Genomic DNA, 13,781 nt, shown 5'->3' with positions numbered 1-13,781 from the left:
CTTTATCGAACACCATGTGTCAGTCCACACATGACAGTACGAGACAAAATGCATTTTCACATGAATTTCAAGCAGACCTACGATTTCCCATCCTCTCGCTACCTGAACAGGCAAGTCATCTCCCAGTTGACTCAAGAGAGTTAGTGTAGCTGTTATTCACGAGTGCAAAGCGAGAAGGGCAAGTGCAGGAAAGTGAGAATGGGGGACCCATCATTGCTCTTCTTCACTCCCCCAACCTTCTTTCTTTCCACCCATTTTCTCTTTGCCCTCCTCAATAAAGCTAATGTTTTGGGTCCTGACAAAAGGTAACCAACCCAAAAGTCGAATTTCACCAAGTAGGTCAGGCAGCATCTTCTATATTTCCTCCATTTGGGCTGGTTTAGCTCACTGAGCTAAATCGCTGGCTTTTAAAGCAGACCAAGCAGGCCAGCAGCACGGTTCGATTCCCGTACCAGCCTCCCCGGACAGGCGCCGGAACGTGGCGAGTAGGGGTTTTTCACAGTAACTTAATTGAAGCCTACTCGTGACAATAAGCGATTTTCATTTCATTTGCAAAGTGTGGGGAAATGTTATGTAAAAAAACAGTCAAGTGATTTGGCAACACTAGCAGTGATGTGATGAACTGCCATGTGATGTTCACTATCACATGATCAAATCTCCAGGAGTACCGCAGAGTTGGCAGCCCTATATAGACTCAAGCACACAACCAAACATTTGAACATAATAGGGACTTCACAAGTCCCATCCTTTGTTAAACAAAGCTCTATGTACAGCACATCGAGCATGATGTCCCCTTTCGTCTAGTCAGCACTTCTTCAAACAAATTGGCCATTTTGCTGCTGATTTTGTGTGTAAAGAGTTGACACACATTTGACAGCAATTCTTTTAAAAACATTTTTTAAGTACCCAATTAAGGCGCAATTTAGCGTGGCCAAACCACCTCCCCTGCACATCTTTGGGTTGTAGGGATGAGACCCACACAGACACGGAGAATGTGCAAACTCCAGTGTGCAAACTCCAGTGTCCCAGGGCCAGGATCGAATCCGGATCCAGCTACTTTAAAATTTCATATTGTTTGTAAAATTCATTGAGAAGTTTATCCATAGGATGTTACATGAATGGAAACCCATTAAAGGAACTTTATCTAGTGATGATCACAATTCAGTAATTAAACCGATGAACACAGACAGCCAACATGTCCAAACTTAATACACATATTAGTTTGTTTTGCTGGGCGATTTTTTTGCTTTGATAGGGGAGACAGTGGTGTAGTGGTTTTGTCACTGAACTAGTAATCCAGAGACCCAGGGTAATGATCTAGGGACCTGGGTTAAAATCCCATCATAGCAGATGGTGAAATTTGAATTCAGTTAAAAACAAAATTGGAATAAGTCTAATGGTAACCATGAACTATTGTCAATTGTTGTAAAAACCCATCTGGTTCATTAATGTCCTTTAGGGAAGGAAATTTGCTATCCTTAACAGGTCTGGTCTACATGTTTTTCCAGATCCACAGCAATGTGGTTGACTCTTAAATGCCCCCTCAGAGGAATTAGGGGTGGGCAATAAATGCTGGCCCAGCCAGCTATGTCTACATCCCATGAAAACGCTTAAGAGAAATTTGGTCAATATTAGTAACATTTTGAAAAATAGCAGTCACCGGAAAACTTTACTTCAACTGGTTAATTAGTAAAATTTGTGTAACACATCTAACGTGGCAGAACATCCCAAAGTCCTTTACTCCATGCTCACGGATAATATTGTTTACGTCTTACCGTAACTGCGATCATGCTGCTGTCGGACTTCCATTCAGTCTTTTCATATGATCCAAACTGTGAAGCCGCTTTTGCAGATTCCTTGTAGCTTACAATCAAAACACTGGGCTGGTGAAAAAAAGAAGAGTTAAAATGGTATTAAAGACATTTATTCTGCAATAGACCAAGGTCTCTCTTCCCCCCCCCCCCCCCCCCCCCCCCCCCCCCCCCTCACACACATAAACCCCGCCAATGTTTAACATTTTGGTTGATTTTCCCTGCCAGGCCAACATGTGGCAGGTCCATGCCGTTTACCCAAAACAACAGCCGTGGAGTGAATATACAGTTCTAATGGCAATCATTGGTCCATTCGACCAAGTCATATGCTGATCATTCCCGCTATATTATAACATGTTTACTGTCAACTTTGAATCTCAGAACAATCGAATCCTGTTCTGAAAACCGACAATTTAATGTAGATCACGATCAACATCACAGCTGTCTAAACTGACATGCAGGATATCGAATAATGGGTCAAGCAGGGCACTCTTCACTAATGAAAGCAATCCACTGTACATTCTTCTTTAAAGTTAGACAGCATAATATTTTACAAGTTGCTTTGACATTTTCACTCAACACAGCCATTTTGGTAAGCATGCACGATTTCTGCAAGTCGGCAACGATCCTGTACAAATTGGTACTTTGTTTCCTGTTCGCATTCGTTCCTACTTTAGTTACTTGCATTACATAAAGTTCAGTTTCTTTCCTCAGAGAATTAGAAGTAGGAACTTCATGCTAAAGCTCTAGACCCTACAGACCAGAACTTGAAACTCGTCTGAAAGTCCCACTGTGATATGTCAACTAACAAATGTGTGTTTTTGCCCTCTCTCAAGTGCTCATATCAATTCATTGATTAGGCAGCATCACAGATGGCAGACCAATAATTGCAGTCCAACGAGGAAATCAACAAGCCGAATCGTTCTGCATGATAGTTGTCATGAAGCATACTGATATCATCTGCAAGGGGTAACCTAACTTGGAACACCGGTTAGTTAGGGTGTATAGTTTCATTTTCGTGTGAGGATAAGCAGCCAGTTGTTGTGTAACAATTAGTAAAGACCATTAAAGCAAAGAATTACGGCAAGAACAGGACTACTCTACGACAATCAAAAGGTATATGAAGTACTAAACACATGCATAGTTTGCACTCTTGTGCCAAAATATATCTAGAGCTCCCTGAACTCCTTAAGACATCACCATTTCCCCAAACTCCAGGTGTTCTGGTTTCCTCCTACAAGTCCTGAATTACGTGCTTGTTAGGTGAATTGGACATTCTGAATTCTCCCTCAGGTGTACCAGAACAGGCGCCGTAGTGTGGTGACTAGAGGATTTTCACAGTAACTTCATTGCAGTGTGAATGCAGGCCTACTACTTATGACACTAATAATTATTAAAATTAAATAACTCAAAAAGTTAAAACCAGCTTATAATTGCCACATAATACAGGGATGATAATCAAGTCTAGGAAACGTCTCGCGAAGATGGTTAAACTGCCTTTATGAAGGTTTTCTGCCCTGCCCTGGCAGATTTAGAGGCTGTTAGATGTAAAACGTGGCCTTCAGGCTTGGTGGCTGGAAACTGGTTTGTCTGCTAGGTATTAACTGGCCTGCCTTACTTCTGAGGGTTTGGTCAGTTATACCTTTGTCCCACTTTCATTTGGCTTTCTGTGTATTTGGCTGTCTGTCCCCATCAAATTCTTCGACTCTGTACATTATCATATGTACACCTCACTGACCTTCCCAATCGGCCAGGTAAACTGTTTGTACTCAATCTAGTCACATCCGATTCTTATCTAAACTGCCTTCTAATCCCGTTACCAGGAGAGACTAACCTCATCCAGCCTTTTGAATACTGGCTACTGGTGCCTCTGGGCAGATTTCTACTTGTTGCTGGGCACACAGCTAAAACTGCACACAATTACTCTAGGCGTGGTCTTAGTAAGGCCCTGCACAGCTGCAGCAAGACACGCCAACACTTCTTCTGTTACAATTTACCACGGTCTTGAGATACAACCCAAGCTTAGAAAGACAAAAGAGAAAAGATAGTTGCACTGCTGATGTTTTTCAACACCACCACCATCTCAACTTGTATTTATATAGTGGCTTAATAAAGTAAAATGCCCCAAGGTGATTTGCAGGAGCATTATCAGACAAAAAAAAATAAAAGCTTAGTTAAAGAAAAACATAGTAAACATGCATCTAAAACGAAGAGAGGGGTTTCATAAAGCAAGAAAATTTCAGAGATTAGGGCACATGCACCCAGGTTCTGATATATTGCCTTATATTACAACAGTGACTACTTAGTTAAAATTACTTATTCAACAAAACTTCTTCAAAATTGAGTGCAGCCTCATTTAACTTTTTAAGACAAATTTAGGCTAACTCGACATGTATTCTTAATATTCTGGTAAATATTTGTCTTCGATGTGAAGGATGCTAATATTTAGCATCAGAATTAAACTTTTCTCCCCCTCCCACAACACCCAGTAACAGTATCCAGTGCAAACAAGATGCACAATGCCACTCCCTACAGTATGCTAACAAAGTATATGCCCCTAACTCTTGAGCAACATTCATTTCCAAAACCCATGTCCATGGAAGTATTCTGTGCAAGTTTCGAACTAATTGCAAAATTAAGGGCAGTTTCGGCAGAAACCATATTAAAATTGCCCAAACACGTTTCCCATAGAATATTTATTAAGATAAATTAATCTTTCCATTCTTGGTTGGGTCAATTATTTTGTAGATTTAAATTGGAGGATGTTCTCTTTAATTACTGCAGGCTCACACAAAATATCGAAAATCAAAATTGTGTCACAATTCCGGTCACCTTTTATTTTGTTGCAGAATATGCTGACAGAATGTGTGTAAAAATGGGATGGTCTGATCAGAGGTTATACGATTGATTTAATTTATGGCAGCACGGTAGCATTGTGGATAGCACAATCGCTTCACAGCTCCAGGGACCCAGGTTCGATTCCGGCTTGGGTCATTGTCTGTGCGGAGTCTGCACTTCCTCCCCGTGTGTGCGTGGGTTTCCTCCGGGTGCTCCGGTTTCCTCCCACAGTCCAAAGATGTGCAGGTTAGGTGGATTGGCCATGATAAATTGCCCTTAGTGTTGGGTGGGGTTACTGGGTTATGGGGATAGGGTGGAGGTGTTGACCTTGGGTAGGGTGCTCTTTCCAAGAGCCGGTGCAGACTCGATGGGCCGAATGGCCTCCTTCTGCACTGTAAATTCTATGATTCTATGAATTCAACATTCTGAGCTTTGAAATGGAAGCCCAGAGCTTAAACATCACGTTTTAGCAAAACCTGCCTCTGGTTTTGAAACCAGGAAAGTAAAAAAATAGCCCTGCAGCAGGACCAGAATCTATCAAGTTAGGAGTGGAAAGAGTAGCTTCCACTGTTGCCAGGATTCAGTTAATCTCAGTAACACATACATTGTTTACAGTCAATTTCCACTCTGCATGCCAGGGAGAGCACTCCGCTAATTAATGAGATTTCTCTGCTACGACAAAAATTACAGCATCACATCTGAACACCGATTCAAAAATCGTCCAATTCACCTTTTTGTCAAATTTTGACAGTTTTAACTTCATCAATATCTAGCACTAATTTGCCTGCTTTGGCCTATCCTTGAAATTTCAACAATATTACTGGGACAGTAGAAACAATCTTACTTTTTAAATTGTGCTGGTTGTTTCAAATACCATTGTCAATGAGAAACAAGCTACAATTGCAATATTTAAACATTTCAGACAAAACATAGGGAGATCCAAACAAATTTGGCAGAAGCCAGACTTTTCAATAAATGATTAAAGATATTCTATGTTTGACAAACAGTTTAAGTGCACAATATGCTTACTATGTCAACCAGAAAATGAGTTAGAGCTCACACTGCCCCAAGGTATTTGAGATCTGTATGTTCACAAATCAAAAGGTGAATTAACTATTTTTTTGGTTCCTTAAAATGACCTTAACATTTTTCAGATTACTCATAGGAACAAAAAAAATTGGAGCCTTTAAGTCGAGCTCTGCACTGAATATTCAGTGACAACTAACAGATGATGGGGGGGGGGGGGGGGGGGTGAGGGGGAAGCAGGGGGTGGTGTATAGGGGTAAAAGACAGACACTCTTGACTGATCAACATGTTTACCTACCACCTTTTAAGATAATGAAATAACTCAAGGCACTTCACAGGAGCATAATAAAACAAAGTACACCATGTCAACCACCTTTAGTTAAACTGGTAGGTTTTAATGAGTTTCCGAAAGGAGGAAAATGAGGTATAGAGGCGGAAACATGCATAGAAACTAAGAAATGGTCATTCGGCCCTTCGAGCCTCCTCCGCCATTCAATATGATCATGACTGATCATCAAGTTCAATACCCTGATTCAGCTTTCCCCCCATATCCTTTGATCCCTTTAGGCCCAAGAGCTGTATCGAACTCCTTTTTGAACTTGCAGAACGGTTTGGCCTCAACTACTTTTTCTGATTAATTCCACAGGTTCACCAATCTCTGGGTGAAGAAATTTCTTCTTACCCCAGTCCTAAAAGGTTTACCCCTTATTCTCAAACTATGACCCCATGATCTGGACTTCCCCACCATTGGGAACATTCTTTCTGAATCTACCCTGTCCGTGTCTAATCCTGTTAGAATTGTATAAGTTTCTAAGAAATCCCTTCTCACCCTTCTAAACTCCAATGAATATAATCCTCATAAATGTACTCTCTCCTTGTATGACAGTCCTGCCACCCCAGGAATCAGCCTGATAACCCTTCGCTGCATTCCCTCCATAGCAAGAACATCCTTCCTCAGATAAGGATATAAAGATAAAATTTCAAACAATACTCCAGGTGTGGCCTCACCAATGTCCTATACAATTGCAGTAAAACATTCCTATTCCAATACCCAAATCCTCTCGCTATGAAGGCTAGCATACCATTTGCCTTCTTTACTGCCTGCTGTACCGACGCACTTACTTTCAGCGACTGTTGCACAAGGACACCAAGGTCTCGCCGAGTATCCACCTCTCTCAATTTACACCTATTCAAATAACAATCTGCTTTCCCATTTCTGCTGCAGAAGTGGATAACCACACATTTATCCACATTATACTACATCTGCCATGCATATGCCCACTCACTCAGCCTGTCCAAATTCCACTGAAGCATCTCTGCATTCGCCTCACAGCTCACCCTCCCACCCAACTTCGCATCATCTTCAAATTTGGAGATAATAAATTTAGTTCCCTCATCCCCAAATCATTAATATATGTGAACAGCTGGGGTCCTAGTACAGATCCCGATGGTTCCCCATTAGTTACTAACTGCCAATCGGAAAAAGACCCATTTATTCCAACTTTTTGCTTCCTGTCTGCTAACCAGGTTCCTACCCATCTCAAGACACTACCCACAATCCCATGCACTTTAACTTTACATAGTAATCTGCTGTACGAGACTTTATCAAAAGCCTTTTGAAAGTCTAAATAAACCACATCCATCGGTTCTCCCTGGTCAACTCCACGAGTTGCATCTTCAAAGAATTCTTGTAGATTTGTCAAGCATGATTTCTCTTTCATAAATTCATGCTGATTATACAAATGCTTGATAATGGATTTGAGCAATTTCCCAACTGCCAACATGAGGCTCAATGGCCTATAGTTCCCCGTTTTCTCCCAACCTCCCTTTTTGAATATCGGGCTTATATTAGCTACCCTCCAATCTGTAGGCTCTATTCCAGATTCCAAAGAATTTTGGAAAACGACCACCAATGGATCTACTACAAAGGAGTAGCCAAGGATACTCCAGAGCTTGGACCCAGGCAACTGAAGGCATGGACACCAATGGTGGAGCAATTAAAATTGCAAAAGAGGCCAGAAGCAGAAGAATACAGATATTTGTCGGTTGTGGGGCTGGAGATTAGAGAGCTTGGGAGGCACAAACAAGGTCCTGTAGAGAATCGAAAAGGACAAGAATTTTGAAGTCAAGATGTTGCTTGACCGAAAGGTGATGTTAGTCAGCAAGCACAGAAGTGATGGACAGGATCTGGTGCAAGTTGAAACATGGGCAGAATTTTGGATGATGTCAAACTTAAGGAGGGCAGAATGTGAGACCAGCCAGAAGTGTATTGGAATAGTCAGGTCTAGAGGTAAAGGTACGAATGAAAATTTTAGTAGCAGACGAGTTGAGACAGGGGTGACATCAGGTGACTATGGAGGTAGAAATAGACAATTTTAGTGATGGCACAAAATAAGGTCGGAAGCTCATCTTGTACCAAATGTGACACCAATGTTATGAACTAACTGGTTTAATCTCCGACTGTTGCCATGGAAAGGGATAGGGCCAGTACCTAGGAAACAGACTTTTCAGAACGGACCAAAAACTAATGGGTTCAGTCTTTCCAATATTCAATTGGAGGAAATTTCTGCTCATGCAGTACAGGATGTTGGATAACCAGTCTGATAATTTTGCAACTGCGGAAAAAGTGGTAGAGCTGGGTGCCATCAGCGTACATGTGAAAACTAATGCTTCACCTTTGCATGATTTTAACAAGGGACAGCATGTAGAAGAGAACGGGAGGGGGGCCAAGGATAGAACCAGAGGTAACTATGCAAGAGTAAGAAAAGAGTGGTTTGCTGACTATGATTAGATAGACAAGAATGTAATCAGGCGAGAACAGCATCATTCAGCTGGATGACAACGGAAAGGCCTTGGAGGATGGTGCGATCATACTTGTCACAAGCTGCAGACATGTCGAGAACGATGAACAGGGAAAAATTCCCTTTCTCAGAATCGCATAGGATTAGGTGATTAAATGGCAAAATTCACAAAAAGGGTCAACTCGACTCTTTTACCATACCACCTGCATGCATCGTAAGATCCCATTTTACCCTTCAGTGGCATGAGAATGTATCAATCAATCATTTTTCAACAAAGCAACTTTCCCACCTTTTTCCTTGACCTCTCCAAAAGTTAACAGATAAGGATTTGTGGTATCCAGAAGATAAATAACGAATCATCTCAAATGTTTAATCCAGTGGAGGGGTGGATTCAAATATAATGCCATTAGCACACAACGGTCACAATCATTAACTGTGCAAGTCTTTAACAGATTGCCAAATATGCAAGTTAATAAAAACAATAACCTTGGGGTAAAGGGTCAATAACTGAACTGCTCATTCCTCATCCCTACACTTAGATTGTTGATTCACGTGACATACACTACAGCCACATACAAAAAAAGTCAAGTGTCAGCAGTGACCTCAGTTTAGCTGTTCAGTTGTCAGCATAGTGACAGTCCAGATTCTTCCATATCATACTACCAGGATGCCCCTTTCAGATTTTTTTATATTTCAGCAAAGGCAGACAGGCGGCAAATAAATTTAACGCAGGAGGAGCATGAAGTGATGCGCTTTGAAATGAAAAATGAAGACGGGCTGCTGTATATAAATTAAAGGGTACAATTTTAAAGGGGTTGCAGGAATGGAAAGAGCTGAACAATCGCATGCAGAAATCTATGAAGATGGCAGCTGGAAAGGCTGTTGATAAACCAAAAGGAACCCTTTATTTTATGAACAGAGGTGTAGAAAAGCCAGTGGGTTATAGTAAACATTTATACAAAACACTGTCAAGGCCCCAGCTGGATTACTGCGTCCAATTCTCAATTCTGGTAGAGACCAGTCACATTTACTTATTAATGTTTGGATCCAAAAACCCAGGTGTTCACCAAAAGAATGAAGCCTCAGGATTCATGGTTCAAATCAAAATAATTCTACAGCACTAAAACTCAAGTAATATGAATACTAATAGCACTACCTTAAATAGCTAGTTACATTAAAGATAATAAAATTACAATGAACACAGTGCTTATACTTAAAATCAAACTTTATAAACTCACTTTCCTTCTGCACGTATTGGACTAGCACCTCCCAATAAATTCATCAGATGCTTATCAGAAATTGGAAGATTAACAACTTGGACTGAATACTGCTTCAGAGATTCATACAAGGTTTGAGATTTCTTGGAACTGGTTTACTTCTGACAAGGTTTTCCCTTCCAACTGTTTCATGGCTGTAGACTCTTAGTTCAACATGGGTATCACCAGTGTCTTAAGCATAGCCAACTTGGGTCAGAACTCTCCTGGTTCTAATGTTCTTCAATTCTGTAGTCTTGTATCTAAAGCTCTCCCTACTCAGCATGACTATCCTTGAAATCCAACTTGCTCTTAGAAAACCTTCCATTAACAAGAGGTGTAACTATTTTAGTCTGCACTGAATTTCAACAGAACTCTGCTTGAAAGGGATTTTTTCCTGCAGCAATCTTCTTCGTAACTAAAACCTTGCTTGACACCAGAGCCTCACCCAAAGAACTCACCTTTATAATTAACTTCTTGCTGATCCTTTTTCTGTTATTCATCTCCCAGGCAACTGGGTAACATGATCAGTTAATCGAAGAAATGCCTTCCAAGAAAACTTTCAGAGAAACCTAGCTCTTGAAGGACCATCATCTCAATATAAAACATAGCTTTTTTCCCCTTAAACACATGTCTTATCACACTTGATGTTTAGGTCTTGCACTGGGTGCATTATGACCTTGGGAGTAGGTGCAGAGGAGATTTAATGGAATGGTACAAGGGATGAGGGACTTTAGTTATGTGGAGAGACTGGAGAAGCTAAGATTATTTATTCTCCTTGGAGCAAATAAGATTGTGGAGAGATTTGATTTTGGTGTTCAAAATGAGGGGCTTTGATACAGTAGATACAGAGCATACAGTGCTTTGGCAAAGGGTCACCTGGACTCGAAACATTTGCTCTTTTCTCTCCCTACAGATGCTGCCAGACCTGTTGAGATTTTCCAGCATTTTCTCTTTGGTGGCAGTAGATACGATTAACAGGGGATATAGGTTTAAGATAATTGGTAAGAATTCATTGGACAGAAGAGGCAAAAAAATGTTTGCAGAAGTTATTACCAAGAATGCAATCACTGCCTAAGGTGGTGGAAGAAGATTCAACAGTAACTTCAAAAGAAAACTGGACACACACTTGGAAAGGAAATATTTGTAGAACTATGAAGGACAGGGACGAGGATGAATAAGATACCATTTTCAATCAGCCAGCAGAGACAGGAGGGTCAAATCGCCTCTAATAAGATTTCAGCTCAATTATTCTTGGTATAATTCTCCTCCCGAGCCAAACTTTCAAATCCCTGAATCAGTTTAGTATGTTGATGAATATGTTGTCCCTACCCTCCCCCCATTAAATCTACCTTCATCACTTCTCTCCTTAAAAAGCCTACCATTGACTTCTACCGCTCTTGCAAACAATCAACTCATCTCCAACCTCTGTAACCTGGTCTAAGTCCTTGAACAGGTTGGCACCTCCCAAAACACATGCCCATCTTTCCAGGAACTCTAGGTTTGAATCCTTCCAATCAGGTTTCCTCCCCTACCAATGCCGAAATGGCTAAAGTCAAGACTTTTAATGCTTCACGGGAGCATTAAAAAATAAATACGTAATGATACCAAGCCACAAAGGAGACATTAGGTCACCTGGTCAAAAGCTTCTCAAAAGAAGTTGGTTTTAAGAAACACTTCAAAAAGAGAAAAGCAATGAAATGACAGCCTATGTGACTATGACAAGGTAAACTTTGACATGGATGACCACACCATCCTCTTCCAAAACCTTCGTCCAGTTGATCCGGACTGCTCTCATCACATTGTAATCTTACTTGATCACAGCCAATTGCAATGGTTGCTCTTTTCATTCCCACCCAGTTTGCATCACTCAAGGATCGACCCTTCGCCCCCTCCCATTTCTTAATCTGATTCTCCTCAGCAACAATATCTAAATAGTGTTATTTTTCATGTGCATGTCGACTTAACACTCAACTTTGCCTCATTCCAACAGGCATACTGCTTCTCCAGACTCCTTCAATCCTGCTAATCTGATATCCAGCACCGGATAAGAAGTTTCCTCCAATTGAATAGAAGTCAGACTGAAGGGGGACTTCCAGTGACGCTCTGTGTAGAGAGGATGCGCATGAGGTAGCACCTGCTAGAAAGCTGTTTTTTTTTTTAAACCCTCTTTTCTGGCCCCACATACCTTTTACAAATCCAATAATTTAGTATAGAGCTTCTACCTTAAGAGATGCTCAGGAGACACAAAAATAAGATTCGGGCTGAAATCTGTCGTGGATTCTGAAACTTCGCATTTTTGTGTTTTTTATTCAGGATTTGTTTGCAACTTTGACATTGTACCTTTACATCTTTGTTGTCTGTATTATTGTTGGCGTTATTATATAAAATTTGAATATATATTGTTAGCCTTACATAAAACTTCAATAAATTTTTTTTTAAAAAGACAAGCCATCCTCTTCGGCCCCATTCTCCCCAGCCACTGACTTCATCCCTTTCCCCTTATTCTGGCTTCATCAACTTGCAAATCACTCCACCATTGGTGGTTGCATTTTCAGTTGCCTGGGCTCCATGCCTTGAAAGAACACCCTGCCCCTTTCCACCTCGCTTTCCTCCTTTAATACACTTTTTTAAACTAACTCTTTGACCAAGCTTTTGGTCATCTGACCTAACTATTTTAGGTGTCAATATTTGACCCTGAACCAAGATTCCCACCACATATTTACACATCACTAAAATCGCCCCATTTCCACCTCTGTAATATTGCTCGACTTCTGTTTCAGTTCACCCACTGCCAAAATCTTCGCCCACACTCCTCTCTAGACATGACTATTACTACTCACTCCTGGCTGTTAGCCCAGATTCTGCCTTCTATAAACTGGAGGTCACTTAGGACTCTTCTGCCTGTGCCTTAACTCACCTTATCTTTAGCAAGACCCGGTGCTCGCCGATTTGCATTGACTACTGGCCAAGCGACATATTGACTTTAAAATACTCTCATTTTCAAATCTCTCCACGGTTTTTATTTCTCCCATCTCTCCAATCTCACAACCCATCAATATATCAGTGTGTCTCATTCTGGCTTCATCAACATGGAGATCACTCCACCATTGGTGTTTGCATCATCAGTTGCCTAGCAAGACCACCTTGCCCCTCTCCACCTCGCTTTCCTCCTTGAAGACACTTCCTAAAACTTAACTCTTTGACCAAGCGTTTGGTCATCTGACCCAATACCTCCTTATGTGACTGTTATATTTCATTTCATAATGCTTCAGTGAAGTGCTTTGGGATGTTTTAAGTTAAAAATACTACAAAAGTTGTAATGCACACGGTTAAGGAAGAGAGAAACCAGGCTACTACATTAGAATATTTTGCTTTACATACATTTACTGTTCCTCAGATCACAGTTCGAGGATAACTTTGCATCAGCAAAGTATTAAAATAACAGGGAAGTAATAAGGAATAAGAACAAGCAGGAATTTAAAGGCAAGCAATCTGAAACAAATAAGCTTGAATGTCAATACAGTTCTAGTGCGTTTGGTTATGATAACAGGAAATGAAACTTTACAGCTCAGAGTCAAAATGCAAACTAGTGCACTAATATGTTGTGGGTGGGGAAGAGCCAGAGCAAATTTCATTTCTGCGCTTGGTTTTGAACTACAAAAATTCCAAAAGATGAAAATGACCATAAATCACACATTGCTAATTCTTACAAGATAAAGTTCTGTTGACTTCAAAGCAGTGTCACAAGTGTTACATCAGCAGTTCAACATTGTGAACTCCTGACCACCCCAGCCCCCCCTGGCCTATATGCGTACAATGTATTTTTTTTTAAATAGCGGGGGGGGGGGGGGGGGGGGGGGGGGGGGGGGGGGGGGGGGGGAAGAGAGAGAGAGGGGGGAGGGGAGGGAAGAGAGAGAGAGGGAGCGAGCGAGCGAGCGAGCGAGCGAGCGAGAGAGATGCCAGTCTAGCTCTGAGACCTAGTTGCTATCACAGTTACAGGTATATGATAAATCAGTTGACGAATTCTGCAATAATGTTGGGAGGGAATG

At 41.2% G+C, this 13,781-nt stretch overlaps 1 protein-coding gene across 2 annotated transcripts in view; it reads right to left on the bottom strand.

The window, feature by feature from the left end:
• ric1 (RIC1 homolog, RAB6A GEF complex partner 1) overlaps positions 1-13,781 on the bottom strand; it is a 161,512-nt gene that overhangs the window by 128,572 nt on the left and 19,159 nt on the right. For both annotated transcript variants that reach the window (XM_038804247.1, XM_038804248.1), the window contains one exon: positions 1,776-1,883. In XM_038804247.1, coding sequence (XP_038660175.1) covers positions 1,776-1,883 — 108 coding nt within the window. Of the gene's footprint in view, positions 1-1,775; positions 1,884-13,781 lie in introns of those variants that run through there.

Source organism: Scyliorhinus canicula, chromosome 8 (assembly GCF_902713615.1).
Source record: "Scyliorhinus canicula chromosome 8, sScyCan1.1, whole genome shotgun sequence".
Classification (NCBI taxonomy): Eukaryota; Metazoa; Chordata; class Chondrichthyes; order Carcharhiniformes; family Scyliorhinidae; genus Scyliorhinus; species Scyliorhinus canicula.
The sequence above is the reverse complement of the archived record's forward strand: the minus strand, read 5'-3'. Positions and strand labels throughout refer to the sequence as shown.